Here is an 18,368-nt window from a genome sequence, read left to right on the forward strand (position 1 = left end):
ATGCTGAATCCAAACACATGTGGGGCGGAACGTATCCCAGTGGTACAGCGCTCGCTTGCTGCGCAGTCGGTCTGGGATCGATCCCCGTCGGTGGACCCATTGGGCTATTTCTCGTTCCAGCCAGTGCACCACGACTGGTATATAAAAGGCCGTGGTATGTGATATCCTGTGTGTGGGATGATGCATATAAAAGATCCCTTGCTGCTAATCGAAAAGAGTAGCCTATGAATTGGCGAGAGCGGGTTTCCTCTCAATATCTGTGTGGTCTTTCACCATATGTCCGAGGCCATATAACCGTAAATAAAATGTGTTGAGTGCGTCGTTAAATAAAACATTTCCTTTCCTTTCCAAACACATATGTTGAACATTTGAAAAATAAAACTTGACGAAAACAAAAACACGCTTTTATACTTGGAAACACCAAGCACGAGACTAGGATTCCGAGACAAATTTTTAACAAACCCGTACAAGGGATGAAACATTGTTGATCAATATCATCTTCAGCATAATATTATGTTGTAGATCAGTTCTGAGACATTTGATTGGCTGTTCCTACGCCACAACTCAAGTGTCCCAAGTAACCATAAACGGATGACGTCATTTTAGTACGTCATTTATGTCTATGGTGTCATTAACTTATACACTTTCAAGCCAGTGTTGAGGCTTTTTATTTAGTTTTCCCGTTAAACTACATTAACAATTACGTGTTAAGGGTGTGTAAGAAATGGAAAAAAACACTCGTGACCGTTGGAGACGAGTTATCTTACAACTCGTGGATTCCAAAAGTATCTAATGAGCGAAAGCGAGTTAGACACATTTGGCAACCACTCGTTATAAGATAAATCGTATCCAACGAGTACTCGTGTATTATTCACTATAATCAGTTCATACAATTCACTGTTCAAAACTATCTGACTAAATATTGTTCTACTTACTAGTAAGACGCTGATGTTCTGTTGGTGTTTGCTTTTACACAATGAAAACAATTCCTATAAACATAATACTGGAAACATACCCAATATTAAATGATACAATTTCACATGTTATTGTATTTCAGAGAAAATTAAACGAGGCTAATAAATGGTGGTTACTGAGAAGGAACAGGAATGCTTTGGACAATTTATTTGTAAAGTTGTTGACCTGAAAGTAGACAGCGAAGATAAAGTACGAAATCTTCTACCTGGGATAATGAAAGGTCCAAAACGTGCTGTTCGCAGATGAGTCTGAATGTTTCATGTCATTACCATGCAATGCAAGCTTACATATATATTTTCTCACTCAAGATCTTCCATCACATTCAGCAGGGGGTGGTCTCTTGCGGTTGAATAACCTAAGAATGCAGTCTGATTTTGCTTCCGGGGTGGAATATTTTATATAATGACGCACGCACTCGACGTATTTTAATTACTGTTATTTGGCATCAGACATGTGGTTATGGGCCACACAGATCATGAGTGAGGAAACCTGCTGCCGCCATGTAATAAACTATTCTTTCCGATTAGCAGAAAGGGATATTTTATATGCAACATCCCACACACAGGATAATACAAACCACGACCTTTGTTACACTAGCTGGAACGAGAAATAACCAAAACGGGACCACCGACGGGGATCAGCTTTACCACTTGGCTACGCCCTATCCCTAAAACAGATTGCACTGTTCTGAGTTTTAAAAATAACCATTTTAGTAAACATGCTTACATGATAAAAGACTCCTAACATATTTGATGTAATAAATCAAATATACAGCATGTATTATTAAGCAGATCATGTTTCGAGCGATAGCTTTCCACCCATTGCAAATACGTAGGATATGGCGGCCATCTTGGATCATACGACACATATATCGCATTTATAGAAGCAATAATGTCCTTCATTTTGACATGGAAGTCGATTTTATAATTGGCAGACATTTTGTTTTCCGCCATCCTATTTTTCTCCATTTTAATCATAAAACTAATTTTTCAACATAGATTTTAAATTATTTTCTTTTTTAAATGCATCCACATATATGTTAATGCCTAAAACATCCTATAAAGATCGTTAGGACAGCAATTTTCCGTCATTTGGTTTTTGTGGGGGTTTTAAAATTTTATTCACCTTCCCCAAATTAGGTTAAAAATCTATGTTGAACAAAATCCGAAAAAACAAAACATGAGACCTAACCATATGAAACTTTCCAGTTTCACATACTATTTCTGTTTGATTGCGACACTATTCTGTCAGTTTCCTCCGATTCTATCGTCTGAGCAGTCCACACATCTATCTCAACTCTTTTCACGGGTACCGGCCTCGGTGGCGTCGTGGTTAGACCATCGGTCTACAGGCTGGTAGGTACTGGGTTCGGATCCCAGTCGAGGCATGGGATTTTTAATCCAGATACCGACTCCAAACCCTGAGTGAGTGCTCCGCAAGGCTCAATGGGTAGGTGTAAACACTTGCACCGACCAGTGATCCATAACTGGTTCAACAAAGGCCATGGTTTGTGCTATCCTGCCTGTGGGAAGCGCAAATAAAAGATCTCCTGCTGCCTGTCGTAAAAGAGTAGCCTATGTGGCGACAGCGGTTTTCCTCTAAAAAACAGTGTTAGAATTACCACATGTTTGACGTCCAATAGCCGATGATAAGATAAAAAAATCAAGTGCTCTAGTTGCGTCGTTAAATAAAACAAACTTTTTTTTTACTCTCTTCACGGGTTTGGTATCTGCCGTTTGAAAAGCTGATCCAATCAGGACATGACACTAGTTCGATAGCCGGCAGTGGAGGAATATGGGGTTCCATTTTACCAAATCAGTTCCTATTGCGGATAATAATAACTTTTGACTAACAAACTGATATAAACAGCGTATCAACACACCAAGGCATTACACCAATAAAACGTGTGGCACCTTGCATTTACAGACCCATAGCCAGGAGTTTGAGGGGGGGGGGGGGGGTCGTTTAGGCTTATGGTGAGGCACGGATTGCCTCACATGAGGGCCCGAATCGCCCGAGTTGCTTAGGGGGTCCGGTGTATATTGAACAAAAAAAAGCCACCGGTAGAGGGGGAGGGGGAGGTCGATCGACCCTTCCGACCCCCAATTGGCTACGGGCCTGATTTACTGTGGGTGGTGATCACCTACCATTTAAGAGATTTGATAAACGTTTCTATTAGCAACACTCATGTTTGCTGAAAATCGCAGTTCCACTTTTGAGAGTACTCTGCACTGATTTCAAATTCTAAAGTATACTGCATAAGAACTGTACACTGTATTTATTCATTGGCAGCCATCAGCTGGTAGGTACTGGGTTTGGATCCTAGTCGAGGCATGGAATTTTTAATCCAGATACCGACTCAAAACCCTGAATGAGTCAATGGGTAGGTGTAAACCACTTGCACCGACCAGTGATCCATGACTGGTTCAACAAAGGCCATACTTTGTGCTATCCTGCCTGTGGGAAGCGCAAATAAAAGATCCCTTGCTGCCTGTCGTAAAAGAGTAGCCTATGTGGCGACAGCGGGTTTCCTCTAAAAAACAGTGTCAGAATGACCATATGTTTGACGTCCAATAGCCGATGATAAGATAAAAAATCAATGTGCTCTAGTGGTGTCGTTAAATAAAACAAACTTTACTTTATTGATTAGCAATAAATAATAGTATTTGCCCAAATAATCAATATGACATATTACTATCAATCAGATCTGCTATCGCATTTACTCCGTAAATATTTCACGGTGCATTTCCAATCAATCTGTCTCAAATGCCTGAGCCTGGTTCCTACGCGGCTGAATAATAAAATAAACAAAAGACTTGTTACCTGCTAAGTAAACGACTTCTAAAATGTATAAGTACTCACCAATCTCGAAGAAAATAATTTACAGCCGAGCAACTGGAAATCTAAGATCGCTTATCAGTGCGAAACATAATAAATTATCCTTAAAGTGTAACCAAACAATCAAAGCTCATGACTGCAACTGATGACGTCATTGCCATTATCAGGATGACGTCATCGGACAGGCACCATAAAATTACTACTACTGCGTAGTATTGGTTTCCCGTATTGTAACTTGGGTATCCGGGTTCTGGCTGGAAAATCTGAGAGTTTAATTTAACATTATTACGATAGTCCCTCCCACGGGGAACGCCTTTTTCATTCTATGGAATTTACTACAAGTTATTTATTTCGAAGCCAATTGTTTTGTATATTGCACACGAAGATAATATATTAAACCGTTGATTAGCAGTACAGACGGTAAAACAAGAAAGAACAACAAATGTTTTAAAGACTATATACAGTTTGTTTTGTTTAACGACACCACTAGAGCACATTGATTAATTAGTCATCGGCTATTGGATGGCAAACATTTGGTAATTCTGACACGTAGTCGTTAGAGGAAACCCGCTAATTTGTCCTAATGCAGCAGGGAATCTTTTATATATATGCACTTTCCCACAGACAGGAAAGCACATACCAATGCATTTGACCAGTTGTGGTGCACTGGTTGGAACGAAAAAAAAACCCCAGTCAGTTGAATGGATCCACCAAGATGGTTTAGAATTCAGCTGTAATTTAAAATACATGTAATTTACCACCTGACATCTATCTCAGTTACATGACAAATATACGCTTTAAAGATCCCCACCTCCACGAAAAGCAATTCATTCTGCTTAAATACCGAATAAACAAACAATAATCTATTTGTTTTTGTTTAGATGTACTTTAAATCGTTAGCATAAAAATATGGTAAGCATATTCGATTCTTTGGTGGATGTTAAAGTTAAAAGTTTGCTTTGTTTACAGACACCACTAGAGCACAATCATTTATTAATCATCAACTATTGGATGTGAAACATTTGGTAATCTTGACAGAGTCTTAGAGAGGAAATTCGCTACATTTTGTTTTATTAGAAGCAAGGGATCTTTTATATGCACCGTCCCACATACCTGATAGCAGATACCACGGCATTTGATATATAAGTTGTGGCGCGCGGACTGGAACGAGAAATAGCCCAATGGGCTCAACGACGGGGATCGATCCGAGACTGACCGCGCATTCAGGCTAACGCCTTACCATTGGGTTACGTCCCGCCCCCTTGGTGGACTTATACATACTCAGGGCTTCTAGATTTTGATAGCATCACTCCCATGGCTAGTGATATTCAATGGTGGGCTAATAAATACTACTATTGCTATGCCCGACGGCTAGTGAATTTTTTTTTTTATCAAATGTTGCAGTTAAGTCTATTTTGTAAATATGAATATCCTGCTCCACCCCAATCCCCCAATGTTAGTGTTGTTTGTGGGTTTTTTAAATCTATCTTCCTCTTTAGGTGACATATCTGATTATTACTATTATTTAGTAAAGTTGTATTAACTTACAGTAAAGTAAAGTAGGGCTAGTGATTTTTTTATAATCTTGGCTAGTAAATTTTTAAAATCACTGATACCATAGCTAGTGGATTTTATAAAAAAAAAAAAAACCCTGTAGAAGCCCTGATATACACCACGTAGTTAGTTCTTTCCAGCATGAAATTCACTAAATTGGATGACTTAAAGGGACATTTCTGATTTTGCTGCATTGTAAGATCTTTTCGACTAATAAAATATATATTTTTACTATTAATCTTACATATCAAATATATGTTCTTGTTTAGAATACCAGTGTCTGTATATTCAATGTGTTACTGGTTGTCTTAAAAAATGTAAGAAGCCCAAACTGGATTTTGTCTCAGATAATTTCGTACGTACGAAAAAAAACCCCCACTAAAACAACCCCAACAATTTAGAAATAGAATGAAATTTAACCTAGTTAAAATACTAGAACGACCAGAAACACGTTTAATATACAACCACTAATATTTTATGTAGAAAAAAATTACAATCGTTAAAAAGTCTCTGTTAGTCGATAACATCTTAAAAATTGCTACAAACTCAAGAATGTCCCTTTAACGCGTAACAGATCAAGACTTAGTTCTTTAATTGGTAATACTCGAAAACATTTTAAATAAAATAATTACTCGATTTCAGTTGTCCTTCACACATTTTGTTTTAATAATATTAATACATAAATTTCGTTCAAACATTTTCATGGTACAAATATAGTACTTAATATTAATTGTTAACCAGTTTACAATTTTAACGATTTCAAAGATAACTACTTCTATTTTTGTCTAACTATCTAGTAATTTAAAGCTTTCGTGCTTACGTGACAATCATAGAATAAATGTTGCCAGGTTTCAGGTAAGTTATTACAGAAGGTACATCTACAGTAAAGTGCATTTATAACGAATATGCTTAGAACGAACTACTGCATATATCGAACTGATCGTAAAGTCCCTATATATTAATGACCAACTTATTTAAATGTGTACAATTAACTACTGCTATTACTAACTATCACGGTCCCTTCCTCTTCGTTACAAAAGTATTTTACTGTATCTGAATGTAGGTAGTTTATCATGAATTATTTAAACCATGTATTTTTACCAGCAGATCTAACACCAGGACCAGACCCAGAAGAAGACATAGATATAGGAACACACGCATTCGTTGAACTGTCGTACAGGTAGCCAGAAGTAGCAATAATGGAATATGAACAAAAGCATATATATATATATATATATATATATATATATATATATATATATATATATATATATATATATATATATATATATATGAATAAGGAAATCTTTTATTTAACGACGCACTCAGCACATTTTATTTACGGTTATATGGCGTCGGACAAATGGTTAAGGACCACACAGATATTGAAGGAGGAAACCCGCTGTCGCCACTTCATGAGCTACTCTTTTTGATTGGCAGCAAGGGATCTTTTATATGGACCATCCCATAGACAGGATAGCACATACCACGGCCTTTGATGTACCAGTCGTGGTGCACTGGCTGGAGCGAGAAATAGCCCAAAGGGCCCACTGACGGGCATCGATCCCAAACCGACCGCGCATCAAGCGAGCGCGTTACCACTGGGCTACGTCTATTACAATAGATTCCGATCATAGTTTAAATTGATATTATTTCCGATAGGTTAATCAAGTGTGATGGTGGTGGTGGTCGCGGCAGAGTCCATGGTGTGTGTGTGTGTGTGTGTGTGTGTGTGTGTGTGTGTGTGTGTGTGTGTGTGTGACGTGTGTGTGTGTGTGAGACGTGTGTGTCAGAATTTGAACTCTCTAGTTCAAAATCTTTTTTATCCTTTAAAATTATTTTTACCGGTTAGAATGACTTCAACCCCCTAGAAACTTCACTCGCCAGAATCATGACCCCCAGTACCCTGGACATGGGCATCTGGGGCCTTACCTGGCCGACAATAATTGTAGTAAAATACGAATCGGAACACAATAAAACTGGGGTAAGTGATCACTTCTAAACTAAAACAAAACCCCATTTTTTTCGCATTTGGGGAGGTAACTACAGAGAATAGGCCCTACTAACCGCTTTAGGGGTCAGTTTTCTACACATTACAATATCCACAAGAATCACTATTTTTCTTAATGTTTCTAGATGTTTAAGTTTCACATTCATCTATATAACACAGAGGAGAAACACAGATTATCATTCTATATTTTAAGTATATTAACATTTTCAATAATTTCTTCGTGCATATCATTCATTAACACACATAATAAACAGAATTGGAGATAAAGGTTCTCCTTGTGTTACACCTTCCTTCTTCTTCTGTCAAGTCTTCTTTGGACTCCCAAAGCTTGACAGCCAGTGTTGCTCCGTTCGGCCAGTGCTTTGTCCTGGCTTCATCGTAGAGGGGGCAGAATTGCAGGATGTGCTCTGGGGACTGTGGTCCTGTTCGATATGGACATTCATCAGTGTAAATAAATACAATCAGTAGTGTTATAACCATCTCTAAATCCAAACTGATATTCACTAAAAAGAGACTGTGCTTCACACCAATCGTTTAATCTATTTCTAAGCAGAAGAGAAAAAACTTTTGCGAAAGCGCTTATGATAGTTATCCCTCTGTAGTTGTTAGCATCATTCATAATTCCCTTCTTAGGGATGGGAATAGTAACACCACGTGTCCACAGTTCCGCATACACACCATTATCGCAAATAAATGTAAACAACCTTACTAATACTGGCGCTAGAATAGTTTTACAATCAATAAATAATTCAGCTATAATACCATTTTACCCTATCAAATTCCATATAATCGCGTGTGGGAGTTCATTTGGGAGTTTGGCACACTCGTGAGTAAAGGGGTGGGGTGGGGGGGGGGGGGGGGGTGGAGGGGAGACGTAGTCCAGTGGTAAAGCGCTTGCTTGATGTGCGGTCGGTTTGGGATCGATCCCCGTCAGTGGGCCCATTGGACTATTTCTCACACAGCCAGTGCACCACGACTGGTACACCAAAGGCCGTGGTATGTGCTATCCTGTCTATGTGGTGGTGCATATAAAAGATCCCTTGCTGCTAATCAAAAAGAGTAGCCCATGAAGTGGCGACAGCGGGTTTCCTCCCTCAATATATGTGTGGTCCTTAACCATATGTCCGACGCCATATAACCGTGAATAAAATGTGTAAAGTGCGTCGTTAAATAAAACATTTCCTTCTTTCCTCCTGAGTAAACGCTGGATTTTAATACAACTACAACGCGATATTTCATTTCAACTTATTTTCGTGCTTATATCCAATTAAGGTTCAAGCACGCTGTCCTGGACAAACACTTCAGCTACCTGGGCTGTATGTCCAAGACAGTGGCTTAGTTGTTAGTGGTTAGTGAGAGAAAAGAGGCTGTAGTGGTCTTTCACTACTCACCGAGCCTTTAAAACTCGCTCTGGGTGGGAGCCGGTACCGGGCTGCGAACCCTGTACCTACCAACCTTATGTCCGATGACTTAACCACGACACCACCGAGGCCGGTACTGACAAGAAGATGATCGACAAGATAGCCGTCACACGTGGCAACAGCAGCAGCAGCAGCAGCAGCAGCAGCAGCAGCAGCAACAACAACAACACCACCTTTTTGGTTTAAGTATGCCCATAACGTTTTGTAACGCATCTCTTCATTTCTAATCTTTATTACCGTAATTTTTTCATCATTATATATAGATATAGAAATGATATATAATACATGAACATAACTATATATAATATTGTCTATAAGTAAAGTTGTTTAAAGTTCGTTTTGTTTAACGACACCACTAGATCACATTGATATGTTAATCATCGGCTATTGGATGTCAAACATTTGGCAATTTTGACATGCAGTCTTAGAGAAACCCGCTACATTTTTTTCCATTACTAGCAAGGGATCTTTTATATGCACCACCCCACAGACAGAATAGCACATAACACACCCTTTGACATACAAGTCATGATGTACTGGCTGGAACAAGATAATGGGCCCACCGACCACCTGGCAGGGATCGATCCCAAACCGACCGCGCATCAAGCGAGTGCGTTACCACTGAGCTACTTCCCACCCCTTTGAAAGTAAGGTGAAGGAGTGCTGGAGAATATATATTTTTTTTTTACATTTATATGCTTTAAACAAATATTTTCCTAAAATGAAAAAAACAAACCTTTCTTATTTTTACAATTAAACAATTCTGTAAGTTTTAACATATATGGTATAACCCAGTAATGCGTCTTCAGAAACTTTTTCACAGTTTTGTAAATGAAGTAAAACCTAGTCTATTTGAAAAGGTAGGTAACTAGTTTTAAGTGCTCATATACCGCTGGGGTTTCGAAAACGACCATCCCGAGTCCCGATCTGCCTCGGATTGGGCCCCTGGCTTTCCAGGGGCCGAACCCTGGGGCGGACGTGCTCGAAACCTACGTGGTATATGAGAATGTGAAAGCCTTGCGCACGCACCTGAGTCCCGACATCCGATATGATCGGGGGCCTGACTCGGGACAGGACTTATATTTGAAAAGTGCTTTTTCATTCCATATATTATCGCCCTGTAACAATTTACACCTTGTCCAAATTTTACACTTATTTCTAAAAAAATCCTAAGTTTGACGCATAGTTACCAATTCTGTGTTTAATACCAAAAATCATTCTATATTTACGGATTTACGGGCAAAACGTTTTTTAAAACAGGTTCCAAACTGCTTTTACGAATATTTGCACTTTTCAGCAATGAAAAACGGCATGTTTGACTGAGTCCATGCCATCAAACACAAGGAATTCTTGTGTGCTTTAAAAAAAAGTTAATTTGTTTTGTATAAACCGGCCTCGGTGGCGTCGTGGTTAGACCATCGGTCTACAGGCTGGTAGGTACTGGGTTCGGATCCCAGTCGAGGCATGGGATTTTTAATCCAGATACCGACTCCAAACCCTGAGTGAGTGCTCCGCAAGGCTCAATGGGTAGGTGTAAACCACTTGCACCGACCAGTGATCCATAATTGGTTCAACAAAGGCCATGGTTTGTGCTATCCTGCCTGTGGGAAGCGCAAATAAAAGATCCCTTGCTGCTAATCGGAAAGAGTAGCCCATGTAGTGGCAAAAGCGGGTTTCCTCTCAAAATCTGTGTGGTCCTTAACCATATGTCTGACGCAATATAACCGTGAAATAAAATGTGTTGAGTGCGTCGTTAAATAAAACGTTTCTTTCTTTCTTTGTTTTGTTTAACGATACCACTAGAGCACATTGATTTATTTGGTATACCAGTCGTGGTGCACTGGCAGGAACGAGAAATAGCTGGTTTCCTCTCTGAGACTATATATCAAAATTACCAAATGTTTGACATCCAATAGCCGATGATTAATAAATCAATGGGCTCTAGTGGTGTCGTTATTATCTAATGGCGGGTACTCGGGTCCGGGTCGAGTTTGACCCTCCATGTTGGACTCGTTGAGGCCCTAGGAGGGTGGTGTATATACTGCTAATAAAATATATAATTATTTATTGATTGTAAACTATTTGTATATGTACGTGTATATATGTTTTTTACTAATTGCTATTTTAAAAATTCTGCCCATTTTCAACTCTACCCCTCCACCCGCCCCCACCCCCCCCCCCCCCCCCACCCCATCCCGAGTCAGGCCACAGATCTTATCGGAGGTCGCACTCTGGATGGGCGTGTTCGAAACCCTAGTGGTATATGAGCACGTTAAACTAGTTATCTATCTATCTACAAATGACAATAAAGAATTATTTTAACAATAACAACACATTATCAATGTCTGGTGAACAGTCTAGACCCATTTTGACAGTGTATTTGCCGAATTAATTGTATCATGAAAATTATATACATATTAAACTATGGTCCTTTCTTTTGGTGTTCAGTATAGATATGTAATGCTAGGGAAAGACTGCCAACTGCCAGCAAAAAGTTGGCTAACTCGACGGTTGCGTTTTAATTTTTCCAACTCTCACCTTACGACGGGTGCGCTCAGATTAACAACACAATGTGTTATACGACGAGAATCGAGTTGTAAGAGCGCTCAGACTAGAAACTGGACAGTCGTAGACGTCGTGACACAGCTGACAGTTGGTAGTCTTAACCTAGCATTAAATTGATGACTGAAATCAGTGATATGATTTTCATCAGATTGTTTTCTGTGTGTGCATCTCAGTACCTCAGTGAGTAAGGGGTCTAACTCTGCTGCTAGAGCGCTCGCTCGAGGTGCTTGTTGCGTCGTAGGATCGAATCATCTCAGTTGGTCCATTCTCTCACTAGGTTTGTATTCACCGTCACAAGCAGTACATCAAAAACATTTGTTGTATTTAACGACGCCACTAGAGAACATTGATTTTTTATCTTATCATCGGCTATTGGACGTCAAACATATGGTCATTCTGACACTTTTTTTCTTTTTTTTAGAGGAAACCCGTTGTCGCCACATAGGCTACTCTTTTACGACAGGCAGCAAGGGATCGTTTATTTGCGCCTCCCACAGGCAGAATAGCACAAACCATGGCCTTTGTTGAACCAATTATGGATCACTGGTCGGTACAAGTGGTTTACACCTACCCATTGAGCCTTGCGGAGCACTCACTCAGGGTTTCCCCTGCGCGTGCTGTAACCTCACCGTGGTGCAGGGGTGTAACATTCTCTTTGAGAATGGCCAATACAGCACAAATTGAAGTTTAGAGTAAAATTCGGTGTCCGTAAAATTCTGTGATATTTGTATTTGTATTTTTGCACAGTTCTTTACACTGTTTTTGTTTAAACCTTGAATTTTTGTATTGATGTTGATCATCACTTTATTTGTTTGCATTGCCGTGGTTTGACACCCAGTGGCCGATGTATTTTTCGTGCTGGGGTGTCGTTAAATATTCATTCATTCATTCATTCATTCATTCACTCAGGGTTTGGAGTCGGTATCTGGATTAAAAATCCCATGCCTCGACTGAGATCCGAACCCAGTACCTACCAGCCTGTAGACCGATGACCTAACCATGACGCCACCGAGGGCGGTAAGCAGTACATCACGACTGGTATATCAAAGGCCGTGGTAGCTGCTGTCGTGTCTGTGGGAACGTGCAAAGAACAAATATAAATAAAAGATCCATTGCTACTAATGAAAGCAAAAATGTAGTATATATGTCAGAATTACCAAATTTTTGACATCCAATAACTGATTATTAATAATCAGTGTGCTCTAGTGGTGTCGTTAAACAAAACAAACTTAAATTCCTGAGCGTTTATATTGTATGTAAGTGTACAATAATATAAAAATTAAGTAAATATATACCTACTTTGGTCGTATTAAGTAATACATGAGGAATAAGGAAGGAAGGAAATGTTTTATTTAACGACGCACTCAACACATTTTATTTACGGTTATATGGCGTCGGGCTTATGGTTAAGGACCACACGGATATTGAGAGAGAAAACCCGCTGTCGCCACTTCATTGGCTACTCTTTTCGATTAACAGCAAGGGATCTTTTTTATGCACCATCCCAAAGACAGGATAGTACATACAACGGCCTTGGTTACACTAGTTGTGGAGAAATAGCCCAATGGGCCCACCGACGGAAATCGATCCCAGATCGATCGCGCATCAGGTTAGCGCTGTACACCTGAGCTACGTCCCTCCCTCCCCCCCCCCCCCCCCCCCTATGAGTAATAAAGTCTTTACGTTACTAGTATACATAATGGCCGAGTTATTCGCTTTGATCTGTGATGTTTTCAGGTCCTTGCACTAACACATTTTAATTAACGCCCGGTAATACGCCCATGCTTTTCAAAAATAGACTTTGAATGCTATCGTTATAGATATCTAAGGGCGTTACCCTTATATTGTCTTTTTGTATTTTCTTTAGTGTACGACCAAACCAAGAACGCGTAACGACGGGACCACTCCTAACGGCTGTTGATATATAAATATATATGTTTGTAAACCACCTCAAATTATTACAGTCTGCGAAACAAAGTGCTGTCCTATTCTCCTGTTCTAAGGATTGTTCCAGAACTGAAAAAAGCTGGAAGGAAAACATTTCTTAATGGGCTACCAATAAATGAGGGCTCAGCCATTTTATTTATTGATATACATGAAACGTGAAAAGTTCTTTATTGGAATATTATCTGTTTTTCATGAAACGAGACATACAAAAGTACAAAGAGAACGCTAGCGGAAACAAAAACGTTTGGATCAATGCAAAGATCTGAAAACAAGACACCTCTTAAAATCGTAAAATTGGACAATTTACTTGGTCCCATGGATGACCGAGTTAGAGGGGTTTCACGGGGTCCCATTGATGACCGAGTTAGAGGGGTTTCACGGGGTCCCATGGATGACCGAGTTAGAGGGTTTTCACGGGGTCCCATGGATGGCCGAGTTAGAGGGGTTTCACGGGGTCCCATAGATGACCGAGTTAGAGGGGTTTCACGGGGTCCCATGGATGGCCGAGTTAGAGGGGTTTCACGGGGTCCCATGGATGGCCGAGTTAGAGGGGTTTCACGGGGTCCCATGGATGGCCGAGTTAGAGGGGTTTCACGGGGTCCCATGGATGGCCGAGGTAGAGGGGTTTCACGGGGTCCCATGGATGACCGAGTTAGAGGGGTTTCACGGGGTCCCATGGATGACCGAGTTAGAGAGGTTTCACGGGGTCCCATGGATGACCGAGTTAGAGGGGTTTCACGGGGTCCCATGGATGACCGAGTTAGAGAGGTTTCACGTTTTTTTTTTTATATATTATTATTATTACTTGATGATATTTTGAGGGGCGGGTGGTAAAGCGCACGCCTGATGCGCGGTCGGTTTAGGATCGATCTCTGCCCATTGGGCTATTTCTCGTTCCAGGCGGTGCACCTCGACTGGTATATCAAAGGCCGTGGTATGTGCTATTCTGTCTGTGGGATGGTGCATATAAAAGACCCCTTGCTAATAATGGAAAAAAAATGTAGCGTGTTTCCTCTCTTTGACTGTATCAAATTGACCATATGTTTGACACCCAATAGCCGATAATTAATAAACCAATGTAATATAGTAACTGTTGTGTCGTAAAACAAAACAAATCTTTATCTTTAACTAATAGTATCCAGCTGCTTAATAGTAATCAGTTTATTCAGGAAGAGCCAACTGACGGCAGGTTTGACACACAAAAAGAAGAAATGTTTTATTTAACGACGCACTCAACTCTTTTTATTTACGGTTATATGGTGTCAAACATATGGTTAAAGACCACACAGATAATGAGAGAGGAAGCCCGCTGTCGCCACTTCATGGGCTACTCTTTTCGATTAGCAGCAAGGGATCTTTTATATACACCGTCCCACAGACAGGGTAGTACATACCACGGCCTTTGATATACCAGTCGTGGGGCACTGGGTGGAACGAGAAATAACCCAATGGGTACAGGTTTGACAAACTACAGAAATATTTCATTCATTTTATTTCAACTTATTTTCGTGCTTATATCCAATTAAAACTCAAGCACGCTGTCCTGGGCACACACACACCTCAGCTATCTAGGCTATCTGTCCAGAACAGTGGGTTGGTTGCTAGTTGTCAGAGGTCAGTGAGAGAGAAGAGGGTGTGTTGTGGTCTTACAAATACCCATTGAGTCATTAAAAGTCGCTCTGGGTGGGAACCAGTACCGAAGTGCGAACCCTGTACCCACCAGCCTTATGACCCATGACATAACCAGAACACCACCGAGGTCAGAAAAGAAAGAAACAAAGCTGTATCACGCATTGGTAATGGTTTTTAGAATAGTCCGCACTGCTCCATGAAGTCAGCTAATGAGGTGAATACTGGTTCTCAGCTCAAAGACCTATGTCCCGTGTTAATCTTTTGACATGCATGACCTTTTCACAAATGTTTCTCCACGGCTATTGTAATAAAATAATGTCATCAACGAACCCGATAGTCTCGGGAAATACTTCATGTCATGGTACGGTACAAATCTTCTTTTCTTTTGAAGTGTATGATTGCACCGGTAAATTAATATACAGGTTAAATATGTTTCATATGTAGTTACTTCCCTTGACAGTTGAACGTCAATACTGTATTGAGTTTCACCCGTTAACGTTCTGATGAATCGGGCGACCTGCGCTCGATATCTAATTGATCCCATCAGTTAATATTTCTGATGGTCGGTCATGTGAAACGGTCTCCTCTTCTCTCGCCCGAGATATTTTTTAAAACCGATCTTTGTCGATACCGCCGCGTTATGTCTGCCTTGCAAGGTGTTCGGGGGGTCAAGCTACGAGATAAAACTGACCCAGCCCAGCCACGGAGCCAAAGAGATGGGCGTAAACCTTTCTGTGTTTCCCCGCAAACCGACTGGGTGTTGCCTAATTGTGGTGGGTAAATATATATATATATGACGTAATTGTGTAAGAATTAAATAATCATTGTGATTTATTTGTATTATATTATGCAATATCATGGTTTTCTATATAATTATGCTTTGCTATATTATATTATGCTATACTATACTATAATATACTATACTAGTATATACATACTATACTATACTATATATATTATAATCTATATGTATTATATTATGCTATACTATGCTATACTATACTGTACTGTATTATACTGTACTGTACTGTACTGTACTGTACTGTACTGTACTGTACTGTACTGTACTGTACTGTACTGTACTGTACTGTATGTATGTATGTATGTATGTATGTATTGATGTATTAACGCACTGGCGCAGGGGATAATTAAATCCTTTCTGGCCTCTCAGATAATTTATTGTTCCATGCCGTTGCTGGGACTCGAACCTGTGGTACCGAATCGCCCGCAAATTTGTAAGACTAACCACGATGCGCTCTGAGCTATTGAGGCTATGTATGTATGTATGTGTGTGTGTGTGTGTGTGTGTGTGTGTGTGTATGTGTGTGTTGTGTGTGTGTGTGTGTGTGTGTGTGTGTGTGTTTGTATGTATGTGTATATATATATATATATATATATATATATATATATATATATACATGTATGTATGTATCTATCTGTCTATCTCTCTATCTGTCTATATATGCGTGTGTGTATTGGTCCGTATTGATTTTCTTACTGTACTGTTTGGGGGTTTTGTGTGTTGTTTTTTGTTTTGTATTTGTTGTTGTTCTTTTTAACATTTTGTTTAGGTCTGTATATTTGTCTGTCTCGGTCTATCTGCCTGTATTTTAGTTTGTTCCTCTGTCTTCTTTATCTCTCGCAGGTGTATCTATGTTAAACACGGTAATAATTGAAAATTAATATATGCAATGAAGCATATAGTAACGAAAGAATCAATAAATTTACCAATCCATTAATGGTCGAGGTATATGTATGTGCTTGGATACATCAATTATTGAGCATCGATTCAACTAATTCAATATTGTAATGCCTCACATTTCTGGCGGAAACTAGACACAAAAGAAGTGATGTCGACGTCAGTGCTTAAAAGTTAACGACACCACTAGAATACATTGATTAATTAATCATCTGTTATTGGATGCTAAACATTTGGTAATTCTGACTCGTAGTCATCAGAGGAAACCCGCTACATTTTTCCATTAGCAGCAAGCGATCTTTTATATATACTTTCCCAAAGACTGGAAAGCAGATACCACGGCATTTGACCAATTGTGGTGATCTGGTTGGAACGAGAAAAAACTAAACAAAATCAGTTGAATGGATCCACGAGGATGATTCGATCCTTCGACGCAAGCACCTCATGAACTGTATATAAATATATGGAATCATAATAATGATAATTAAAAACAAAACAAAACAAACTAAAAACAACAAAAAACACACCAAAAAAAACAACAACAACAAAAACAATAAACCAAACATAAGAACAAAACACTAAGTTATGAGATGAGTAAATGTTTAGAAACATATGATCACATAAAATTATCTTTCTTTTGTTTTGTTTGCAGGAACTAAGCAAAGATATGCCTTAAGGGAACTCTTGAGGCAGAACTCCATAGTATATGCAAAGAGAGGGCGTCGTTTGCCAAAAGTATGCCAGAGAACGCCCAAACTGCGAGCGGTTCTGCTCAGAGATCACACATTCCACTGCCAAAACGTGTCCAGTTCCCTGCCACCAGTATCGTCTGCTCCAGGCTATGTCTCTGCTGCCCAGAACACTGCCACTGCTTCTTCACACGAGGACAAGCAGGACAAACACAACAAGCTCCACAAGCATCTCCGAGGGTCAGCGGTGAGCCGACAGCTTCTGTCCAGATCAGACTCTTTCTTCCCTTTACCGTCTGACCTGACGCTGTTACGAAGACCAACCTTCGTGTCATCCCTCCCGGTCATCAATAGAGATGTTCACTTGCTGGCCCAGTCGCTGAAGCCTCTGGTCATTGAGGATTCTTTTATCAAGACTGTGAGGTTCTACCAAACTCACTATCCTCTCTTGTTGGAAAGGAAGACCGACGATGTGAAGGAAAAGATAGTGACTCGTCGTTGCGTTACGCCCATGGATGAAGAGGCGATTATTAACAAACGAGCGAAAGACATGAATCGGAGAATCGTTCGGTTTGATCAGCAGTTAGATACATTAGAGAAAGACGTTGACAGCGATGATTTTGTCACGGAACTCAGAGCTGAAACATTCGACCCTAGACAATGGGCTTGGAATTCAACAAGATATCTTTAGCAATTAGGAGAGGTGTATTACAGTACACTTCAGTTATTATACATCACTATGTGAATTGTTCTGGTATAATATATATAAGTCTGTTTTGTTTAACGACACCACTAGAGCACATTGATTTATTAATCATCGGCTATTGGATGTCAAACATATGGTCATTTTGACACATTCATAGAGAGGAAACCCGCTACAGTTGTTCCATTAGTAGCAAGGGATCTTTGATATGCACCGTCCCAGACAGGATAGCACATACCAAGGCCTTTGATATACCAGTTGTGGTACACAAGGCTGGAACGAGAAATAGCCTAATTGGCCCACCGACGGGGGTCGTTCCCAAACCGATCGTGCA

At 39.9% G+C, this 18,368-nt stretch overlaps 2 protein-coding genes across 6 annotated transcripts in view; one reads left to right on the forward strand and one right to left on the reverse strand.

Annotated features, from left to right (window-relative positions):
* The window catches only part of LOC121370822 (diacylglycerol kinase zeta-like), a 59,535-nt gene extending 55,569 nt beyond the window's left edge, over positions 1–3,966 (reverse strand). For all 5 annotated transcript variants that reach the window (XM_041496309.1, XM_041496310.1, XM_041496308.1 and 2 more), the window contains exon 1: positions 3,838–3,966. The gene's annotated coding sequence lies outside the window, so the exon portion shown is untranslated. The remainder of the gene's footprint in view (positions 1–3,837) is intronic.
* Positions 3,967–15,583: 11,617 nt separating this feature from the next.
* On the forward strand, positions 15,584–18,153 carry LOC121369909. The gene is made up of 2 exons (XM_041494988.1): positions 15,584–15,716; positions 17,295–18,153. Exons 1-2 carry the CDS (start codon positions 15,584–15,586, stop codon positions 18,020–18,022), a joined length of 861 nt encoding a protein of 286 aa, XP_041350922.1. The 3' UTR covers positions 18,023–18,153.
* The last annotated feature ends 215 nt before the right edge of the window (positions 18,154–18,368 follow it).

This window comes from Gigantopelta aegis, chromosome 4 (assembly GCF_016097555.1).
Source record: "Gigantopelta aegis isolate Gae_Host chromosome 4, Gae_host_genome, whole genome shotgun sequence".
Classification (NCBI taxonomy): Eukaryota; Metazoa; Mollusca; class Gastropoda; order Neomphalida; family Peltospiridae; genus Gigantopelta; species Gigantopelta aegis.

What these genes read in the sequence shown, in the direction of transcription:
- LOC121369909 (XM_041494988.1), top strand. Translation starts at nt 15,584, where the DNA reads ATGTCTGCCTTGCAAGGTGTTCGGGGGGTCAAGCTACGAGATAAAACT. An exon ending in CTGGGTGTTGCCTAATTGTG is followed by an intron (nt 15,717 to 17,294) that starts GTGGGTAAATAT and finishes TTTTGTTTGCAG; the next exon opens with GAACTAAGCAAAGATATGCC.